The 22248-nt window shown below is 36.3% G+C and overlaps 2 protein-coding genes across 3 annotated transcripts; both read left to right on the top strand.

The window, feature by feature from the left end:
- Positions 1 to 571: 571 nt before the first annotated feature.
- On the top strand, positions 572 to 6695 carry RBL1 (RHOMBOID-like 1). The gene is made up of 6 exons (XM_059574053.2): positions 572 to 1128; positions 1683 to 1846; positions 2852 to 3015; positions 3126 to 3382; positions 4302 to 4428; positions 6487 to 6695. Exons 1-6 carry the CDS (start codon positions 824 to 826, stop codon positions 6607 to 6609), a joined length of 1140 nt encoding a protein of 379 aa, XP_059430036.2. The 5' UTR covers positions 572 to 823; the 3' UTR covers positions 6610 to 6695.
- Positions 6696 to 8905: 2210 nt separating this feature from the next.
- Positions 8906 to 20627, top strand: LOC132163423 (uncharacterized). Of its 2 annotated transcripts, XM_088519041.1 has the most exons (5): positions 8906 to 9011; positions 9365 to 9482; positions 12772 to 13717; positions 19560 to 19676; positions 19765 to 20627. In XM_088519041.1, exons 3-5 carry the CDS (start codon positions 12785 to 12787, stop codon positions 20422 to 20424), a joined length of 1710 nt encoding a protein of 569 aa, XP_088375167.1. In that variant the 5' UTR covers positions 8906 to 9011; positions 9365 to 9482; positions 12772 to 12784; the 3' UTR covers positions 20425 to 20627. The 2 variants fall into 2 exon arrangements, with proteins under 2 accessions (XP_088375167.1, XP_059429689.2); XM_059573706.2 differs by lacking the exon at positions 9365 to 9482 and having other exon boundaries at positions 8907 to 9011.
- The last annotated feature ends 1621 nt before the right edge of the window (positions 20628 to 22248 follow it).

Here is a 22248-nt window from a genome sequence, read left to right as displayed (position 1 = left end):
CACATAATAAAATATTAAATTAATAAATATTTAAATAATAATATATTGAATATTCAATTTAAAAATAATAATTTAGATTTGAAGAATCATAGAATTGTAATAAAAATGGTAAAGAATTTGTTTTAGTAGTTTTAAAACCTGAGATTTGAAAAATAACGATTTCAAAATATAGTTAATGAAAATAATAATTTTTAACAATGTAGTTAAGTGTGTGATAAAATTACGACTGGAAAATGTTTGGTGTTATTCTAGTATTTTTTTAGCTGTGATGTCGTTCAACGGTAATTTTAAAAATTACATCATAGCTGGAAGAATACTAGAAGAACACCTAACATTTTCTATCACGACATGCCTTTAAAATTGTAGTCGGTTCTTTAAAATCGTGTGTTTTTTAAAACGCAAAAAACGTGCCCTTTTGCTTGCAATTTGTTTTAAAACTGCTGTTTTTTTTTTTTTTTTAGCAATTTTATTAAACAAATAGACTTTTTAACCTACAAAATCAGATTAATTAACGGACTCTAACACAAACAACAGTAACGAAAACACTCATTGTTTAGCTGGTAAACCGTTCCTGTCCAAACCAAGAAAAAGCAAAACGACGCCTCACACTTTATTTGTTCCGCAATTCTCTCTCTCTCTCTCTCTGTGTCTGATTTCCGTGATTCGTTGTTAAATCAATTCCTACGGAAAAGACTTTCAATTCCCAGTTCCGACCAACATTTACATTCAAAGGAATGGGAATTCCGCATTAACAAATCTCTGAGCAAATCTGCGTCATTATAACTAATATTTCCATCGCCATCAACATCCATCAACGGCCGTGATGCGGAGGGCCTCATCCTCATCGGCGGCCCAGATCGAGGTCAAGGTCCACCCGGAGAGTCCCGCTCCCGCAACGACGTCGTCAGCGCCTCGAGCAGTCGGCAGCGACGAGGCATTGAGGGTGTTCAGGCGATGGGTGCCGTGGCTAGTGCCGAGCTTCGTGGTGGCGAACATTGCGTTCTTCGTGGTGACCATGTACGTGAACAACTGCCCCAAGAATTCCACCTCCTGCATCGCCAGGTTCTTGGGCAGGTTCTCCTTCCAGACCCTCAAGGAGAACCCCCTTCTGGGTCCCTCTTCGTCCACGTAACCCCTTTCCCTTCTCAATCAATGTACATTTTTTAGATATTGGTTGTTTGATTTAATCATTGGTTGCATTGCATATTGGTTTGTGCTTTGGCTGTCAAAACCAATGTAAAGTACCTGCTTTGGGTTCTGGTTGGTTGGTTTTTTGTGTTCCTGGAATTCAAGTAACGTAGACTTAAGACTGCATTTGGACGGCTAATTCTTTCCCTTGTTGTTAAAATCGAAAAAGTTTCGTCAATTTTTTGATTGCTAGGCTTTATGCGGATGCAAGAAAAACTAAGATGGTCGTGTTCTATGTATACATACATACATGTATAGAACAAATCGTGGTTTTAGCTAATGAGACTGAAAATATTATCTGTCAATCATGTTTGCGATATCATGCTGTTAAGATATGCTAAAGAATACGCGTTTTAGTTTCTATTGTGACAAGGGTTATACATATGTTTTCTTTAAGTTGATAATTGCTGATGGTGGGGCTTCTTGGTGGAGTTATCTTTGACTTGACGTGGTACTAATATGTTTGTAGGTCATAATCCGATTTTTTTTTCCAGGTTACAGAAGATGGGTGCTCTAGAAGTGGAGAAAGTTGTCCATGGGCACCAGGCATGGCGTCTGATCTCTTGTATATGGTTACATGCTGGGGTTTTTCATATACTTGCCAATATGTTGAGTCTTGTATTTATTGGAATTCGGCTTGAGCAAGAATTTGGGTTTGGTATGTATCCATTTGCTTCTTCGCATTTGTTCTCACGCATATATTTATACATATGAGCCTGGTTGTTAAAGATGCTACATAGTTTATATCCCTGGTCAAATCATTGACTTCTTTGTCAGTCTTATTGGTACGTGGAATTGGAGATGAAGCTTTGAATTACAATTTTAACTTCTATTCTATAGTTGTGGAATTATAATTATATGTTTGGACACCACAAAAAGGATTGACTACAAGGCCTTGCAAATTTGTCTTAAGAACAAAGTTGCTAAGTTTTGCAGAGCTTGGCTTATTGAATAATGTCCCATATCGTGGAAAAGTGGAATGGACAATAAATTTGACAACAATATAATTCTATTTTATAACCAAACCAATGGAAACACTTATTATTATATCAAATCAGTTGCAATTTGTACACCGATGACTTGAGATAATCTGAAGACAGACTCATAATTTCTTTGGACTAAGTGAATTGACTTGATTCTAATTTTAGAAGAGTGGACAATTGATCCTAGTTTTGGTTATAACTCATATATACTATGACCGTGGATATCTGATAGGTTTCAACATACAAGGGTTGCAAACAACAATGAGAGTGTAGGTGGTGTGCTAACCTAGGCAGCATTTGGAAAAATTACATTCAAGGTGGAGTGTGTTTCAGGCTTTATGGACTTTTGTTGCACTAATTCTGTTTTGCAGTTGAAAACTTCTTGAAACATGCACACATATCTAGTTCCACTTATTCTACCACTGATGCGGGCATTTTTTTTTTTTTTTTATAAACAAAAGATTCTGCAGATATACTGTCTAAAAAAAAGAAATATTCCAAGACACAGCCGTTCTTTTTTTTTTTTTTTCTTATAAGAAAAGCAGCATGCTGGAAAGATAACTAATAGAATATATGAAGTAGAATCTCTCAACTTTTATTTGGAACGGCTTTAGTCATTCAATGAAGTTCTTTTTCCTTTGCAGTTTGAAATCTAATTTCTTTCTAGTTTTGTCCTACAGTTCGAATTGGATTGCTTTATATCATATCTGGTTTTGGAGGGAGTTTGTTGTCAGCTCTTTTTATTCAATCGCGAATCTCTGTTGGTGCGTCCGGTGCACTTTTTGGTTTACTAGGAGGCATGCTTTCAGAGCTGATTACAAATTGGACAATATATGCAAATAAGGTAAATACAGAGCTCGGATTCTGACAGAGCTTCTTAATAAATTTTGACTTCTTTGCAGTTAGCTATACATGTGGCCCAATCATCTTACAGTTTGAAGTTTTCATGCGTAGTTGGCAGCGCTGTTGACTCTTCTTTTCATCATCATAATAAATTTAGCAGTTGGAATCCTACCACACGTGGACAATTTTGCTCATATTGGAGGATTTCTTTCTGGCTTTCTTCTTGGATTTGTGTTTTTGATTCGTCCCCAGTTTGGATGGGTTAACCAGAGAATTTCTCCTGGATATATTGCAATTAATGTTAAATCTAAACACAAGACATATCAGTATGTACTGTTGGTTCTCTCTCTTACACTATTGATTGCCGGGTATGTCCTTGGAATCCTTTGAATTTGCGTCTCTTATTTTATTCTTTGCACATTTCTTGTTTTCTGAAGTATGTGCATGATATGAGATTTACAACAGGTAGATAGGCTGCCCTGCGGGAAGTTTAGGGTTTGTTTGGCAAAGTTTTGAAAAATTCTTCTCAATTTCAAACACTGAAAAACACTTATCAAACTATATAGTTATTCAAACAAGTTTTCAGATGTGGTCCTCAATATTAATATACTTTTCGAAACAAATCACAAAACACTTTTCAAAAATCTTCTCACCCCTTAATATAGTAATAGAAATGTTTTGAAAATATGTGCTACTTTTCAAGTGTGAAGACAAACCTTGTTATTAAAAAAAGGAAAACACAAGGTTGGCCTCCTACGAGGTGGAGGCTACCCCTTCATCGGAGGTGGAGACTCTCCCCCAGTGTCCACCCCCACCGGGGAGGGGTTTGGAGATTCACTCCCTTTGTGCCTCTCGCATAGGCGGGGGGTGGGTCGTCCACCCTTGCACCTCTTGTGGGGGTTGTGGGTGTGGGTTGGGTTGGGTCTCCACCCCCACCGCTCTCTTTGGCTGGAGCCTCGCGGAAGGGAGGGGAACCCACCTCCCCCCTCCAGTGAAGGGGCTGCGGCCACCACCTATGGAGGTCAATCTCGAGCATTTTTTTTTGCCTCTCTTTTTTTTGTTGTTTTTTTTTTCTTTTCTTAATTTGATGTTTTGACAACACTACTCAGTTTTTTGTTTTTTAAAAATACTTTTCAGTTTACCAAACGAATTGTCTTATGTGGACCCCATAGACGACATTTTTTCAAATGTGGCCCCGACCAAAACACTTCTCAATTTTTATCTCTAAGGTGCCTGGTGTCATTAGATCATGGAGTTCTTTGAACATAGGTTTTGTAATTTTGACAGGTTTACAGCTGGGCTGATTTTTCTCCTTCGAGGGGTTAATCTGAATGATCGCTGCTCCTGGTGCCATTATTTAAGCTGTGTCCCTACCTCAAAATGGAACTGCAAAACAGAACAAGTTCTTTGTCAGGTAAGTGATACTCTACTCTTCTTCTTTTTGTATGCTTTCATTCACTTCAGATCTCTATCGGTAATACATGTGTTGCTCATGCCGGACTAATTCAGTGCAAGTAACTCCCACTGTAAAGTTAGAGGAAGAAACATGTGGTGATGGAACTGAAAATGAGAAGTGGATACAAAAACTTCCATTTTTGTGTGTTTTCTGTAGGGAATATATTTAAAAAGCTACAGCGGAAAATTCCCAAGAAAAGGCATCAAGAGAGCATACCATTAGATCATGTAAATAAAAAATTTAGAAGACAAGAACACTACCTCACAATGTCAGCTATTTGGTGTTCTTGGGGCTGAATTGAATCCTCTTGCTCCTCCTTCAACCTGCATGTGTAGGCTAGGGTTTTGAGACATTTAAACTTCTCCTCAATTTTGATTATGAGACTAAAAGCCTGTTTGGGATTGCGTTTGAAAAATAGAGCTTTTAAGTTAAAAAAAGCTTTTAGGCAAAAGCTTCATGTTTAAGATTTTACCAAAAGTGTGTTTTGGCAATTTTTAGGCTTTTTGGACCTTTAAAAGCGCTTTTAATTTTTTTACCAAACGAGTACTTTTTTCTTCAAATGAGCTTTTTGAGTGTTAAAAACACTTTTAGGATCCTCAAACGCAATCCCAAATAGGCTCTAAGAGTGTGGGCTCTATTGCTTACTCAAGACCCCTTTAAATAAGCATGTATTTCCAAGTGAAGGTAGGACTAGGTTTCCTTGTCATAGTAGGACATGGAAAACCTAATTCTCATCCACTATAATACATGGCCATGGGGGGATAAGTCCTTATGTAATTAGGTTAAGCTCTTAATGGATAATAATCAGCTTGAGAAAGGATATAAAGGGAAAATAAAACTAGCTTCAATAAGCTTAGAATACTTGTTATCTTATGACTTGTTCTAGGTTACTATTAATTACAATTTATTACACTAAAAAATTGGAATTGCACACTAGTATTTATTTTGATTAATTAAAACTCCAATTACATCTTATAATTGCAATTGATTCCCCCTTAAAATATCCATAGTAGAATTAAAATCATAAAATTAATTGTTACTTTAATTCACTATCTCTTAACCCTTGAGTTCTCGAATTAATCTCTTGATTATTCTTGTACTCTTGAAATTATTACTAAAAGACTACAACTAGAGATTTAGAATAATCAATTCCCATTTATCTCTAGGGGGTATTTCATATCTATTTGATTAAGATCAAAGGATTATGGATTCTATCTTGGGGAGTAGTATTCCCATAATTTTACATGTGATCACCCAACACACTGTTAAATGTATCTAAGTGATATTCACTTTACATTCCTCTTAGAATTGAGAGTCAATGTTATAAGCTGTCTTGAGTTCAAATTATTTAATTGCCAGTAATTTATAGAATAACAACTCACGTGGTTCATTCAATGCATTGTATCCGCGCCAACATATCAATTTGAAGTTTCCACTTCTATGATTAAGATAGATCATCATGATTAATATGTAATAGTTTTATCAAATAGAATTCTCAATCCCATTCATGTAATAGTTGCTAGGTTTATGACTTAGATCTTCGATATGATAATCTCATTAGCACACCTAAGTCATATTCAATATAACTTAAGGATTACATGTATATATAAAATAATATGCACATTTATAAAACGATATGGCTGATGTTACCATACAAATTCAGAAAATAAACAACTTTATTAATTTATATATATATATATAATTAACAACTTTATTAATAAATTGAAGATGTCATACAAAGAAATTGGCTTTGAGGGTGTAAACCCTTGACATTTTCCGTGCTATGTTACTGAACACTTACCAAAAAAACAAATGTTATAACGTTGAAAGTGATGCATATAACTTGTTTTTTTGTTACGTATCAATCTTCTTGGCGCAAATGTGGCAGCCTAATAAAATGCAATCGTGTGACATTTGAGAAGATTACCGACTTACTGTCTTCTTTTTCTCTTTTAATTTTTTTAGTCTTTGAAATACATTGATTTTGTTATTGATATTGATATAATGTTTTTGCAGTCAAGCCAAATGGGGAACCAACTGAACATGACATGCCTAGGCAATGGAAGAAGCAACATCTATATGTTGTCTGATATTAATGATTCCCAGGTTCAGCAGCTATGTTCTCAGCTTTGCAATTGATTATAGACGATGATAGAAGATTGCTTGAGCCCATTCCATTAAACATCTCGGTGTACATGATTCATCATTGAATCTGTAAATAATTTTCTGTATCCATCAAAAACTGGTTACCATTTTTCATTTTTGCAATTTATTTTGCTTTTGTGAAGGATTTGCTCCAATTTTTTGTAGCTCAAATGTGTTGTTTCGGCACAGATACAAGTATATTGATAGCAAGTGAGATCAAATAGTTGGTGTTTAATCCGGGGTATAAATCAGGGCTATATATTGAGTAATGATATAAGGAGGGCTAGAGTTCTCCCAAATGTGATGTGGCTCTTAAAATCACTAATAGATTAAAATTCAATAATGATAATCTCAGATTCAATGGTGATTTTAAAAGTCACATTGCATTTATAAGATAACTCAATGATGACTTTAATCCTCCTTATATCATTACTCATATATATTAGACCACTATTCCACTATTATCTCTCTATTCTGATGTAGCATTGTTAACTCGTTCTTAGATAATTTTTTGTTAAAAGAAAAGAAAATTTTAATTGTTGATTGACGATATTACTTACAAGTTTTCTCCTAAATCTTTTAAATGTCTTCATCGTGACATGATTTTCGGTCACGCATTTATGAAATCTTCATTCCAATTTGCTTTTATTATAAATAAATAAGAAAAATATTACGCACTCTCATTCCTATACTTTTAAATGCATACTCCTTATCCTTGATGTATCACCAAAAATTATCATTATATCCAAAATTCAATAGTAATGCCATAAAATGTACATTTGGGAGTATGAAAGTGGGAGTGTGTGTAGCATTTCTCATAAATAATTTAAATTTTATTTTTATTCTTAATTCTTTAATTGTCCAATTATATAAAACAAATCTTATAACAAAATTTTGGAAAGGCTATAAAGAAATATTCCAATCAATATTTTTTTTTTAACTCAAATTTAACATAAAAAAAAAGGTTATATAAGCCAAATAAAAAAACCATACATTTAAATTTTTTTATATATATTATTCATATTTTTTATTTTCTTTTTAGGGGTGGCAATTTGGTCGAGATAGATGACAACAAATTTTTTGTTCTCTTCCTTGCCGGGGTGATATTTTCTAATGACCTTCACCTCTCCAATCTATTAGGAACAAAACTGATCCCACTTTGCTGTCTTTTATTTTTTTTAATTAGTGCATGTCGAGTTTGGATGATATTAAGGCATGAGTATTAAATTATTAGGTCAATCTAGATCAAATCTATTTAATTAAACGAGTTAAACACTTTAAACTTAACATGTTAATTTCCCATTAAATGCGTTTTAAATTTACGAATTGTGTCAAAACTTATTTTGTCCTACTTATTTTTCCATTCAATAAATCTCAAATGGTAACATAAATGAAATCACCTCAATCGAGTGCAAAGTCAAACGCTATTGACATTATTATGTGAGTACTTCAATTTGTCACCTTACATCTTCTCTCGTCTCCGAGCTCATGTGGCATGGTTTGGTTTCTACAACATTTACTCATTTAGAAATCTCATGTGGCGTGGTTTCTACAATATTTAGTGCATGGAAGTTTTTTTTTTTTTTTTGGGGGGGGTGGTAAAAACCAAGACGCATGTGATTGGGAGATGAGAAGTAACAAATAAAATTATAAATTATTTGAGATTGTTAAAAAATTGTTATTGAAAAATATAAAAAAATATGTGTTTTCAAATGGCAAGTAAATAGGTAATTTTTTTAAAAAACAAACAATTTTAAAGGATAAACTGCAATTTTCCTAAACGATTAATTGCATTTTTAAAAATCACATTTTTAAATCTCAAACCCATCCTTACTTTTATTTTGGGATAGACAAAAATTTTCTCTAAACTGATTTGAAAGAAATATTTTTCAACCCATTTAAAATAGTACAAAATGTCTATAAATATTTAAAGGGACATTTAAATATTTATAGACACTTAGCACTATTTTAAATGAGTCGGGAGGAGAAAATTTATGTCATTTATTATTTATTCTGTGTACAAATTGTGTTAATAGTCCAATATTAGGAACAAAATTGGGACCACGCCTAATGAAGTGGAGGTCATTAGTTCGAATCTCCCTCTTCCTCTTGTGCGGACATGTAAAAAAAAAAAAAAAAAAAAAAGGGGAACAAAACTGGGCTAGTGGGCTTTTGCCAAAAAAAATTAATCGAGTTCGCAACAATCGCCTTAAGAAACTGAAGGTCGCCGCTACAAAAAAACGTAGGCATCGAATTTGTTCCTAATATTTCTCTCTTTCTCTCTATATATATTTGTTCTGTGTGGGATCGTACACTTCTATCTTTTTCTTAATCGTCCTATATCTTTCTCGCTCGCTCTCGGCTTGTTCGCCTTGCATTTTTCATCAACAAAGAAGGTGAGTCTCAGTTCTCTTATCTCATTGATTAGTGCCTCGAAATTATTGTATATATTTTCAGGGATATGGTAATTTTGGGTTAGGGTTTGAATAAGCGGAGGTTGTTTTTGTTAACCTCGGCGATTTTTTGGATGATTAATTTGATTAGCATTTGCTAGCTGATAAGATTTCACAGATTATCCATGTTGAAGTTTTTTTTCGGGTGATGTGGGCTGTTTGGTCGCTGAGAAAGCAGTGGAAAACGAAAGGAAAAAGAAAACTGCTTTTCCTCTGTTGCGATTTTCATTATTCGGATCCGACAATGCAACAAATTTTTGATTCCGAATTTCTGTTATTTTCCTCTATTTTCTCAGCAAGCAAATATAGGGATAGTGCATCCTCAGCCTTTTTTCTTCACCCTCTTTGAAAAGAGAAAGCCATTGGTCCACAGATTGTTTCTTTCTCTTTGTCTTAGCAATATTCAATATTCAGGTTTGGCCTCTTCTATAAACTATCTTGGATCTGGTTGATTTTCTTGCATAGATTAGAGTGCTCGTTTTCCTTTCTCCTATTTCTGTTGATTTTCATATAAACGCATTGTGGTGTTTAGTGATGGTTATACCAACTGCGTTTTTCTACATTTCTTGGTATGGATTTTCTGTTTACATTTAGCCTTGATATGAGTTTGCAAAGTTGGCATAGGTACGGCATAGTAGCCTGCTAAGAATTGGAGATGTTATTAGTTTTTAAATCTGCACCCATGGATGTATGGAGCAGGTTTAATTTTTCTGTTAAACAATAATTTGAAATTTTATTTTAAAAAATAGGGAAAAGTACACACATCCCTCAAATTACCACCCCATTGTCAATATCCACTCAAACTACCAAAAATTGTCAATGTCCTCCCAATTACAAAAATAACACTTCATATAATAAAAATCTTAAAAAAAAAAAAAAAAACTAAAAACTAAAAACAAAAATTAAAAATGAAAAAAGAAAAGAAGAGGAGGTTTCAGCCACGCCAGGCCAAATGGGGGTGGATCAGCTACCCCCTTTGTTCAAAGGATTAAAGAAGTGAAGGGCAAGCTGTTGCAATGATGGTGCTGGTTCAACAGGAGTACTGCTACTTGTCATTTGAAATAATTTTGACATAACAAAGAATGGGAGTTGGTTTTCAAGAATGATCAGATCACGACGAAAAGTTGGCTACATCCACCTTTGGATGAAAGGTATTTGGTGTTCGGATATATGCTGCCATACCTCTCTAAGGAGCTCAACAACGAAGCAGCCATGAATCAGCATCACCTTGACAAATGTGTCACTTTTAAGTTCAATTTCGTCCAAGTAGCATATCTAAGCTTCTTCCTCAAGCTTTCCCAGGGCATTCTTCTCAAGATCTAATTTGACTCCATTTTCTCAGCTCGGGTCAAAAGGCGGTTAAAGAATTTCAGTTTGAGCTTTTTCATGTCTTGTAGGCGCTCTACTCCATGGTTTGTGGGTGGTTCAGCCACCCCACCTTGGCCAAAGGGGGTGGTCGAGTCCCCCCTGAAACCTCCCACTTTTTTAAATTAGTTTTTAGTTTTAATTTTTCAACTTTATAAGGTTATTTTTGCCATTGAAAAGTTTTTAAGGTCATTTTTGTCTTTTTGCTGACTTGGGGGGGGGGGGGGGGGGGTGGCATTGACAATGGGGTGGAAGTTTGAGAGAGGCATGTGGATTTTTCCTAAAAAAAAAAGGTAACTTTTAATAATGTAAAACAATAATGGTCAGCTAATCAATGCCCCTCTTCAAGTAGTGGAATTTTAATTGTAGTATTTATTTTTATTTGGTATTGTCGGCCAGAAATTGAAATAATTTTCATGACTACTCAAATTTAGTTAATCAAATAATTTGGAATGACTGCTCAAGTTCATGATTGATGCCCTGCTTCTTTTTGGAGTCCATATCCTTGCATTAATTCCTTGAACATCAAGGAAGTCGATGATGACTGTTAGTGTTAAAAAGTACTTTTGTAAAGGCATATCACAAGAAGCTTAGGAGGATAATAAGTACCAAAATAAGTTCCCTTTGAGATAATGAGTTGATGACAAATAAACGTTTAAACCCTTGATTTCTCTCTTGATGATTTCAAATTCAACCTTTATGTAAGCTTACTTTTAAGTTTCTTTGTAGAAGTCAAGTTGTACTACATATAATTCAATTTTGGTAAAGCATACAAACACCACCTATGTTTAGGATTGTTTCTAACCACACTCCCCTCATCTTTCAATTGTTCTAAGCACAACCCTTGAATTACTTGACAATTCAAATAGGCCCCTTATATCCCACTTCTATCTGAATTATTAACACAATTCTTTCTATTCTAGTTATGCCAACACCTAAACACAGTATTTTCAATTTTTCTCATACTTATACCCACATCCAAACCAACATTTCCAACTTTTGCATGCCACCACAATGAGATACACGTGATGGTGGATGTAAGTAGTCATTCATGCTCTCAAGCCTACCATTACTACCATGGCGTGCCACACCAAGTCCCTTGCTTCCAAGGTTGACGATGCATAATCCTAGCTTCGCCACCTCCGGACAGCATTTCCTTCATGTCATGGTGCTTTGCAATGTGGATCTTGTACGGGATCTTTGCTTCCCACGATGGCCTCACAAGATTCGTGAATTTCGTGGATACAAGTACGTTCGAATCAACCTCAAGCTTTTGCTTGGATTTTTTGGTGATGGTGGTGGTAGAGTTGGTGATATTATCATTTTCCATTTAAGCGGTGTAATGACTTAGGGAAAGCATTAGCTAAATTTGCGTTATTACTTCAAAAAGACTAGTCAATTTAGAACTTCTCTATAATCACTTATAAAACTCAGTTTCACTTTCTAAGTAAGCAATATGGAACTTGGCACCCATGAGTGTCTTTATAAACTATCCATTCTATGTGGGCTACTCTCTCTCCAATATGAGACCAGATTTTTCTTCTCTTAAACTCTTAACGTCCTTGTCAGGACCACGTCATACAATGTTCTAGTGTCACATGGCATTACTAGATGGCTCTGATACTGTTTGTAATGATTTAGGAAAGTGCTAGTCGTGATCTTACTGATCATGATGGAAATTGCTTGATGATTGTAAGCATGTTTATGATTCAAGTTCTCACAGATGTGGGGTGACTCCATTATGTGTGTAATAGTTGACATTGGTCTTGGTGGACGAACTTTTTAACTTTTTGATACTACTATTTGGTTTTCTCTTTCCCCATTTTTTTTATTAGATATTTTATGGTTATTTTTTGGGTTTGATTGTGACCATTTGTAAAACTTGTATACAAAAAATAGAAATAGATAGTTCTCTTGAATTCTCAAAACTTTTGTCACTCCATCCCCATAGGGGTAGAGAACCCATCGCTGTCTCGCCTACAGTATATCCCGTTCATTTTTTGGGAAATGAAAGGAAAACTATGGTTTATACAGTCTTTTCCTATAATTTTTTGTATAATTTTTAAATACTTTTTTGAATCAAACAATCTTATGCACCTGAAGATAGAAACGTAAGGATATTTTGGGAAGCATAAATAATTTCTACAGGATGCCTTGAAACCAAATATGGAAATCTCATATTCCTGGGAATCGTATCAGATTCACATTCTGGAAATCTAAATTCTCAGACACCACTTTCCACTTTCCTGGGGATGTAGATGCTGGGAGAATGTTAGATTTCTAAACCAAACGCCACGTAAGGAGCACTGAGATAGTTTTATTCATCATTGTTACTTAGGGTTGAAGGTGAGATGGATGCATGCCAGCCTGTGAAGATGAATGGTGAAGAATCCGCAACTATTACTGAGGTTGGGGGGAAAGAGAAAGATCTAACGATAAAGGAGGCAAATAATGAAGAGAATATGAAAGAAAAGGCAATGAAAGAAGAAGAAGAAACGGATAAAGAGGTAAAGAGTGAAACAAATATTGAAAGGGATTCTAAGGGAAGGGTTAATAGGTTGACCATGAGGAGTAAAAGGAAGAGAATGGCTTTGACGAAGAAAATGACCAAGGATAATGAGAAACTTGAATCTACAAACACAAATCACACAATTAGCAAAAGGAAGATGAACGATTTGGGAGGTAGTGATGTGATGACTATTGAAGATGCAAATAAGCTAGAATCACCGAACCAAAAGGGCAAGAAGAATAAGACCTCGAGTGATTCTAATGATGTGGTAGACGCAAATAAGCTAGAATCACTGAACCGGAAGGGCAAGAAGAAGAAGACCTCAAGTGATTCTAATGAAGTGGTTCTTAAGAGTACCGAGAAGCCAAAATCTTCAAACAAATTTAGCAAAAAGAAGATGGCTTTGAGGGTTACCAATGCAATGGCTACTAATGATGCAAAAGAGCCAAAATCATTGAGCAAGAAGGGGAAGATGGCTTTGACGCGATCTAATGAAGAGGTTTCTAAGGATTCGAGCAAGCTAAAATTGTCAGAAAAGAATAAGATGGAAGGAATTATATTCATGTGTAGTTCCAAGACAAAGAAGGATTGCTACCGTTACAAAGTTTTAGGTTTGCCTGCAAGCAAGAAAGAAATCGTACTAAAGATTTATAATGGCATGAAGTTGTTCTTGTTTGATTTTGATTTGAAGTTGATGTATGGGATCTACAAAGCTGCAGGACCCGGGGGTTATGACATTGAGCCCAAAGCCTTCAAGTCTACGTTCCCGGCTCAGGTTAGTAATCATGCAATGTGAATTTTTTAATATTCAAATTGACTACTTGATACACATGTTTGATCTTTTATGATTATGATGTGTCTCCTACCATTAACACAATTTAAAACAAATACCAAAAAACAAAACACAACACTTTTTTAAAAGCTTCCTACACCTTTATATAGGATTTTTTTATTTATTTTTTTAATTTTTAATTTTTATTTTTTAAATACACCTGTTTTTCAAGTGAAGAGTTTGGTCTTGTTATTTATAAAAAATTAAAACATTGGAGGCTCACGGCAATCGCCATGCTGTTCTGGCAGTGGTCACTGCAAGGCCACCATGCATTTCTAGTAGCGGTCATCGCAGTGGCCATCAATCCGTTTGGTGGTGTCCAATAGATCTGCATGGTAGCCATGCGTGAAGGTCGATTATGTCTAGCAGCCCGTAGTTATGTTTGGCAAGCACCATTGGTTATATCTGGCAGCCTTAACTGGGGTGATGACTGTTACACATGGAGTATGACTGTACAAGCGGGCGGTTATTAACTGCTACTAACCGTTAACCACTATCCACGTAACCGCTTTGGTATGTAGTTGGAGAAAACTACTAACTGTCTTGGCGAATGCGGTTAGCGGTTTTAGTGTAGGTTGGTGCGGTTAATAATTGCATCCATTACCCTGTATATATAACTTTCCTTGGTTTGAATATTAACATAGAATCTATAACATAAAAATAAGTAGTTTCTTATAGAAGTGAATTTTAGGTTCTTTCTTTGTTATTTTATGCGGAATGAACCCATCATGGGGTGCTTGTATTTCCTTTGTTATTTTTAATTTGTAAAGTAGAATCAAGATATGATTTTCACTTAAAACACTAACACTTGAAACAAAAAACACTAAAACAGGTCCTAAACAGTTTTAGAATTGTTTACAATTGGCCCTAAAAAGATGTCCAAAAAACACCCAAAACAATAAAATAGGCCCATAAATAGGGGTGGGCACAGGTCGGGGCGGGGCGGGTATTGGCCTTTTCCCCACCCCGCCCCGCACCCTGTGGGTTTGGAAATTTCAACCCGCCACCCGAGCACAAGTAACTATTCGCGCGGATTCGGGTATTGCGGGGCGGGTATTACAGGTATTGCAGGTTGTGCCGGTTCTTTTCCAGATCCTCTCATTTCTTTCCTCCACCAGCTTCTCTTCTTTCTTTTCCTCTTTCTTCTCCTCCATTTTCGTCTTTTCGTCAGATCCTCTCAGAACCCCGAGAAACAAACACAACCCTACATCAAACGATTCAAACCTATAAACATAGAACCCCGAGAAACAAACGAACATACACAACCCTACATCAAACCTATAAACAATGGAAAAGAAAACCAAAGAATGATTCATGAAAGAGGTCTAGAGAGAGAAAAAAAAACCTGGATTGACAAGATCGTGGTTTGTGGAGGTGGGAGCGGCGTAGCAGCAATGGTCTGAGGAGGTGGAGCGGCGGTGTAAACTAGAGAGAGAAGCAGGTGAGGCGGAGAGAGAGAACACCGGAGAGAGAGCAAGGGAGACGAGAGAGCGAGAGGGAGAGAAAATGGGACGGCGGCAGAAGAAAAGAGAGAGGCTAAATAGATTAGGGTTAGGGTTTTTAATTTTTTATACTTATGCGGGGCGGGGCGGATCGGGATGGGGCAGGTACCCGCGGAAAAAAACCTAAAACCCGCCCCGCCCCGCACGAATTGGAAGAATCCTACCCGAACCCGCAACAAAACACATAAAACCCGGGTGGGGCGGGGCAGTTCGGGGAGGGGCGGGTTGGGCGGGTTTTTGCCCACCCCTACCCATAAAGCCCATTACCCGATAAGTGGTTAGCGGTATAGTTTTGCCTTCAATAACTATGCAGTTAGCAATTAATAACTGCTCGTCTAGGAGGGCGGATGCGGTTACCTAAAAGTGATAATCACCTAATGGGTTGCAAATGTGGTAATAGTTAATAACCACATCTGCAATCGTTTATACAACCCAACCGTGGAAGTTAACTCTAGCATACTCAAAAAAATTTAGCTTTTTTTTGGTTTGTATATTTTATTTTAGGGTTACATTTCTCATTTTTTTGCTTTTCAAAAACAATTCTTAATTTATCAAACAATTTTTTTTGTGGACTCTAAACAACAGAGTTTCACATGTTCCCCCACCAAAATAATTCTCAATTTTTTTTTTCTAAAACACTTCTCAAAACTTTTCTAAACCAAACCTAACCCTCTTATCCCTTAAGCCACTCATTCTTAGCTTAAGGTTGGCGGGGTTTGACCTATAAGATCTATAGCATGGTGCTAATAGACTTTATAGCTAAGCTAGCTGACACATTTACAAAAACAAAAAAGTGTTGATCACTTTTCTTGTGGTGGTTATTCATTCAAAGTTGAGCTACTGAAAGAAAATAGCCAAACCCCTCTATGTTTAACAAATTTAGTTCATTTAATGTTTACTATGTCAGCCTTTCACATCATGAACAGATTTCTAATACTCATACATTTATTCACTTCATGCAATCTTCTCACATTTCAAGAAATGATTTTTGGCTTCAAGAAGCAACAAAAGACAACCACCCTCTTCTACCGCCAAACTTGGGCAAATAACCTTTAGAGACATAATTAATGGTGCAATTTAGCCTTTTCAACTCTTTGCTACCTTTCAGAGTCAATTGAGAAGATCTAGAAGAACCCTTACTCAAAACATCCTTGCTATGGCTGGCTTCAACGGAAGCGAACAAGGTCGATCGTCTTTTCAAATTTATCATATGACATACCAAAATATTTTCTAAATCCTTTGATCTTCTTCCTTACCCATTTTGATGTATCTTTTTAGATGGCCCATTTCTAAAGTTGTTGGGGGATTATGGGAAAACATTAATCGGCTCACAAGAGATAGGCTTGCCCCAAGGACATAAATCGAAGGCCGGCAAAATCTTCTCACTCTCCTACCCACCACCCTCCACAAACACTCAAATTTGAAGCTAAAATCAATTCTTTTTCCTTCTACTAGTCTCCCTACCTTGCACAACCAAAGAAGGAATCACACCCTTGTCAGCCACCTCTTCCTCTCCCTTAGAAGAATCGACCACCTCAAATCCTCTAGAACATCCACACGAACATCACCACCCACCTGAGATTCCAACAAAGGAGCATTACCATCAATACCTGTGGTGAGACCTAAGCCCAAAGACCCAACATCCCTCACTTTTAGATCAAAATTGATTGCTTTTGCCACCGAATCTCCATGGTTCAGATGTTCAACATCTGTGGCCTTGGCGGCATTTAAAGTCCCTTGGCTGGGGGCACGCCACAGCCCATCGAAGCTAAGCGTGAGACTAGCAAGAGAGGAACCAGATTTGGGGACAACATGCCCAGCCTCATTGTCGGTGAGAATCTGGCTTAGAGAGGGTCAGGGACATGTGATTGGAGGGGACCCAAGATGGCGAAAAAAGAATGGAGTTGCTGGCAATGGAGGTCTCTACTACTCCGCTGCCCATATCGTTATGGTTTCCTTTCTGAGGGATGTCATTGATAACATGGCATTATGACGGGCCTAATCAAGGGCCAGCAGGCTAACCCAAACACATGTTTATTCCCTTAGGAGTCCAAACCCACACCATAATCAGAAATTGCGAGAGGACTTGGCCCATTGTATTAGCACCCATTTAAGCGTGGGTTTTAAGTTGGGCACAACCTGTGTTCATGGGCCTTTAGTATTGAGCGGGCCTTCATCACTTAAAATGCCATTCGCCAATTGGCCCAATTTAGAAGAACACAAATCCTTAGAAAGTTTGGCCTCCCCTAATGGGCTGGGCTTTAAGCAAACTCTTTGGCTCGCGAAGAGTTCTCAAACTACGATGAACTACCTTGCTCCAAAACCAAAACCAAAACCACAACCACCTCTCTAATTAACCAATCCACGTCACCTTTGAGATCCTCTAGTTGTGGCTTCAAGGACTGAAGGATTGTACGAACCTCATTGCCACTACCTCGTACATCCTTTGCAGCACTGACACGTTCAACAACACGTTGGGGAGCCTCCTCGTTCCTCATCTCTTACGCCTCGTGACCGTTGCTAATTTGGGCTTTCAACGATGACACACCAGTACAAGCGGAGCTACCTTCGTGCTGCCTTTACCCAACCACCACCTCTACAAACGATCTTTTATCAACCATCATAGCCAGCTCACACCTTATTGGCATTGGCCCTTTTCCACCATAGGCGTACTTCGTGATTACCAAAAAATGTCCAAAATGATTTGAACCACATTGGGCAATGAAAGCCTTAACCCTCACCCTTTGAATGCCTCAAGAATTCTTTCGAGCTCTCTGCTTGAAGCAGCTCCCTCGTGGTTTCCAGCAACCACACAACACTAATCTTCTCTAGAGCATAAAGCCCTCAACATCTTTCATACACCCATAAAGCCGAAACCCCCTCCATTCAGACAAATTTGAAGGAGTTAGCCTCAACAAGGAACCATATGGAGAGAACCTCACTACCAAAGCCAATGGAATAGACCCCATGCAAACACCACTTTAGTTATGCTTGTCCTTTGATAGGGGTGGCAATTCGTGTTTGTGTGTTGGGTTGTGTCAAGGCATATGTATAGACTATATAGGTCAACAATAATCCGACCAATTTAATTAAACTGGTCAAACCCCTAAACCCTAACCCTCTAATTTTGTATTGGGTTCGTGTCGGGTTCATAGGCCACGTCAAAAATTGCCTGCCATTATGCTGTGTATCGGGTTTGGATCATGTCGAAGCATGGATATAAGACTATATAGGTCAATCTTAACCCGACCTATTTAATTAAACAGGTTAGACTTCTCAACCCTAATATTTTAATTTTATGCTAGGTTCATGTCAGGTTTACAGGTTGTATCAAAAATTGCTAGTCCTAATAATTTACAATCTCATTCCATACCACCGAAGCAACCACCAACACCAGAGAAGCTAAAATCGAAGGAGAACCCATGCACCTGTAGAGAAAACAAGTGGGACATGTCTTGCGCTGTAGACTTGAGAAGGAAGATGGTGGCTTGTGCCAGCCATCAAGAAATTAAAAGAAAAAAGTAGAATGAGAATAAGAAAAGTTAGAATCAAAGAAATTAAGAAGCCATGCATTGACCTAGGCCCCCTTGGTCTCAACATGGTTCTGTCATTGCCTTCTCCTATGTCATAAGAATTCGGTTTTCTTAACCTCTTCTTGGTGTGTTTAAATTCTTGATATTTGTCTTGCTTTTTGTGTCATCTTTGGTTTTTTAAATGACTTAGGACATTCTTTCACTCAATATTTTCTTTTTGTTCTCGTCAAAATTGCATTTTGCTTTTTTTGGTGGGTTTGAATGAGAAGAGTTTTTCTTGCCTTAACGTTTTTAGTTCAAGTTTCTTATCTAGAATAGCAATTGCAATAGCTTCCTTGGTGATCATCATTAACGGATGATTGGAGTGATTGGAGGGATTGGAGGGATTCCATCATTATTTACTTGATCAACGTCTTATTGGTGCCATTGTAATTTATTTTGAAAGCAAATAACTCTTCATCTTTCCACTAGTTATTGGATGGGTGGATACAAAAAACTATGGAGTTGGAGAGAAAATATTAGGATTTTTACGCTGCCCTTTTTTTTGTTTCCTCTCATTTTCTTTTTGATGACATGATCTGGGGTAGTATGAAGACGAGAAATTTAAAAAAGAGGGAAAAGTACCCTCGAAGTTTAGTTTTATGTCATAGCTTGCTAAATATCCATGATTTTTGTTTTTCTTGCATGTCAGCATATTCTCCAGTTTAAAAAATAATTTTTGAGGGAAATTTTGAAATTTGCTTCCGGTAGGTGCGCTTCACCGTTTTGGAGGATTGCTTGCCAGTTGCTGAGGAGAAGTTTAAAGGGGTCATCAAGGATAATTATTACTCAAAGAACAAGTTCAATTGTCAATTGACCTCTGAACAGGTTTGATTTTGTTATCAATGAAGGACGCTCTTCATCTCTGTGTATTTTATGCTAGTTGATAGTGATTGCATCATATACTGGTCAATAGGTGAAGAACCTGTGCAAGCTTTTCCGAGCTGCCAGCAAAGGTCCCAAGTCCAAGCAGTTAGGCAGAAGTCTCAGGGCAGAAACTCACACATCTGTTGACCTAGAGAGATCAAGGCAGCACAGTCGCAGGGCAGAAGCTCGCAGATTTGTAGACCGAGAGAGAAATAGGCATCAGAGTTGGGAGCGAGAGAGGCGCCCTGCGTTTGTTGGAGTTGACCGGTATGTAGAAAGACCCCTTGCATATGAAAGGGAGGTATTTGCATCTCCGGTATTGCCTTCGACTCTACTCCCACCTTTACCTCAACCTTCACGCCCTACACTTGCTTTGCCGTCTTATGCTTATGAGAGAGCCACAGAATTGGATACCTACAGACGCGACCCACTTAGTGAGTATCATGATCGACGTTTTTTGGATTTGGAACTGAGGCACCAAGTTGGGATTGAACATCGTGATCCTTACAATTTATACACGGAGCGTCCTTTGTACCATGATCCATTGTATTCTGCAGGTGAACCAATCGATTATCGTCTTGCACAACAGCCACCAGTTGAGTATGGTCGCCCTGGTCTTCTACCTGAATACCAGCACATTTCTCGTCCTGTTGTAGGCACTCTACCTGAACACGATCACTTTCCACCCCTGTATCGATACTTAGATTAGTGTCAAGAACTGGGAAGATCCGTAGTTCACCCGATATTTGTGTGTTGTTTGTCTAATTGCTTAGTGCCAAGAACTGGGAAGATCCGTAGTTCACCCGTTATTTGTATGTTATGTTGTTTGTCTAATTGAACTATTTGGCAGATGAAAATTTTAAGTTTCATTTTTCTACCCAATTTTATAGAAAAGACTTCATACTTTTTAGAGTTTGCTAGATCGTTTTCTAACCAAAGATTTTACGAGGATAGAAAAGAAAGTCAAATTTTTGAAGAAAATAAACAAATTTTAAAACCAATTTTTGGTAGAATAGTATGGGGAAGAACATAATCCAAAATGCTTGTGTTTGTTTTTTGGGGGTAGATTCAAAGAAATGAAGTGGTATGAGCTGAATAGAGGGAAAAAGTTTTGTAATGTTAAGTGGTCTTTTAATTGACAAAATAAATGTGAAGAATAGATTTATTCTAGCATTACTCATTAATTTTTTTTTATTTTTAATACATTGAGTAAAGGTAAATACCACGCTTGTACAACAGTTTTTTTTTTTTTTTTTTTAAATAATACTTATTTGAGCCTATATATATTGTTACATCATTGCTACATCAACTTGGTTAGATGAGAATGAGATAAAAATATAGTATATTGCATTCCTCCTTTAAGTTGAGGGTAAGAGGATTCAACTTAATCCTTTTTTCGTGATCAGATGAGAATGAGATAAAAATATAGGATATCCAACATCTGCTCTCCATTTGGGAATGGAAAGCTTTGAACATTTCTAAATGTGCTAACTTTGGTTCACATTATGTAGCTAAATGGGTCATTTCTTTCCCTGTGTATGAAAGCATTCTCACTTGTTCTTCCTTTCTTTTCTCTGTTCATATTAGGAGTGGCAATAACCCTCTTTTGTAATTTTACTTTCCTTATTTCCCTTATTTGAATAATAAAAATAAAAGTGAAAACTTAATCCTTTACTCCCGAGTCTTATGGCCTATTGACAAGAGTTAGAAAAAGGAGGCTATAAAAGAAACGGGCTTGGAACATTATAAGCCCCATAGACTATGAAAGGGAAGCTAAAATGAGGAACTATTTTATTCCACAAAAACAGAAATGAAGATAAAATTTGTATATAAAAGTGAATAACTATTTTATTACATAAAAATAAATAAATAAACGGATTTTATTTTATTACAATGAAAAATAAAGAAAATAAAGAAAATATATATATATATATATATATATATATTTTCTTTATTTTCTTTATTTTTCATTGTAATAAAATATATATATATATATATATATATATATATATATATATATATATGAAGGAAAACTCACGGTTTATGTATGTGTTTTCTTGTCATATTTTTGGTTTAATTTTGAAATTATTTTGTATTAAACAGCCTTATGCACTGGAGAGAAGCATAAGAATATTTTGAGAAGAATAAATGATTTCTACACTATGCGTAGGAGTAAACCAAACATAAGAATATTATATTTACAAGGATCCTATTTAATTCCTAATCCCAATCATACGAATAGAGATTTTCGTTTTAAATCTTTAAGGATCCTATGTTTTAGTTTTAAATCCAAAAATAAATTTTAAGGCATTAAAAACTAAATATTAACTCATAAATTTTTTTAAAAAAAATAACAAAATTTATTATTATTATTAGTATTATTATTATTTTAGCAGCCGCATAGCAAGACTCTATTTACACATGTCATACTTCTCAAAATGTGAATGTTGGTAAGAATATTAGATTCCGTAAACCAAAAGCTAATTGTTATATACCAATACGGAGCAGAAATAATAAATGGAATAATTTGAAG

The sequence above is a fragment of the Corylus avellana genome, chromosome 8 (genome assembly GCF_965113065.1).
Source record: "Corylus avellana chromosome 8, dhCorAvel1.hap1.2, whole genome shotgun sequence".
NCBI lineage: Eukaryota > Viridiplantae > Streptophyta > Magnoliopsida > Fagales > Betulaceae > Corylus > Corylus avellana.
Note: the sequence above shows the minus strand (reverse complement) of the source record. Positions and strands in the feature narration are given on the sequence as shown.

Coding starts and splice junctions, on each gene's coding strand:
- RBL1 (XM_059574053.2), top strand. CDS start 824: ATGCGGAGGGCCTCATCCTCATCGGCGGCCCAGATCGAGGTCAAGGTC. Junction 3,016..3,125: donor GGACAATATATGCAAATAAG/GTAAATACAGAG, acceptor TTTCATGCGTAG/TTGGCAGCGCTGTTGACTCT. Junction 3,383..4,301: donor CTTACACTATTGATTGCCGG/GTATGTCCTTGG, acceptor TAATTTTGACAG/GTTTACAGCTGGGCTGATTT.
- LOC132163423 (XM_088519041.1), top strand. CDS start 12,785: ATGGATGCATGCCAGCCTGTGAAGATGAATGGTGAAGAATCCGCAACT. Junction 13,718..19,559: donor AGTCTACGTTCCCGGCTCAG/GTTAGTAATCAT, acceptor TGCTTCCGGTAG/GTGCGCTTCACCGTTTTGGA. Junction 19,677..19,764: donor GTCAATTGACCTCTGAACAG/GTTTGATTTTGT, acceptor ACTGGTCAATAG/GTGAAGAACCTGTGCAAGCT.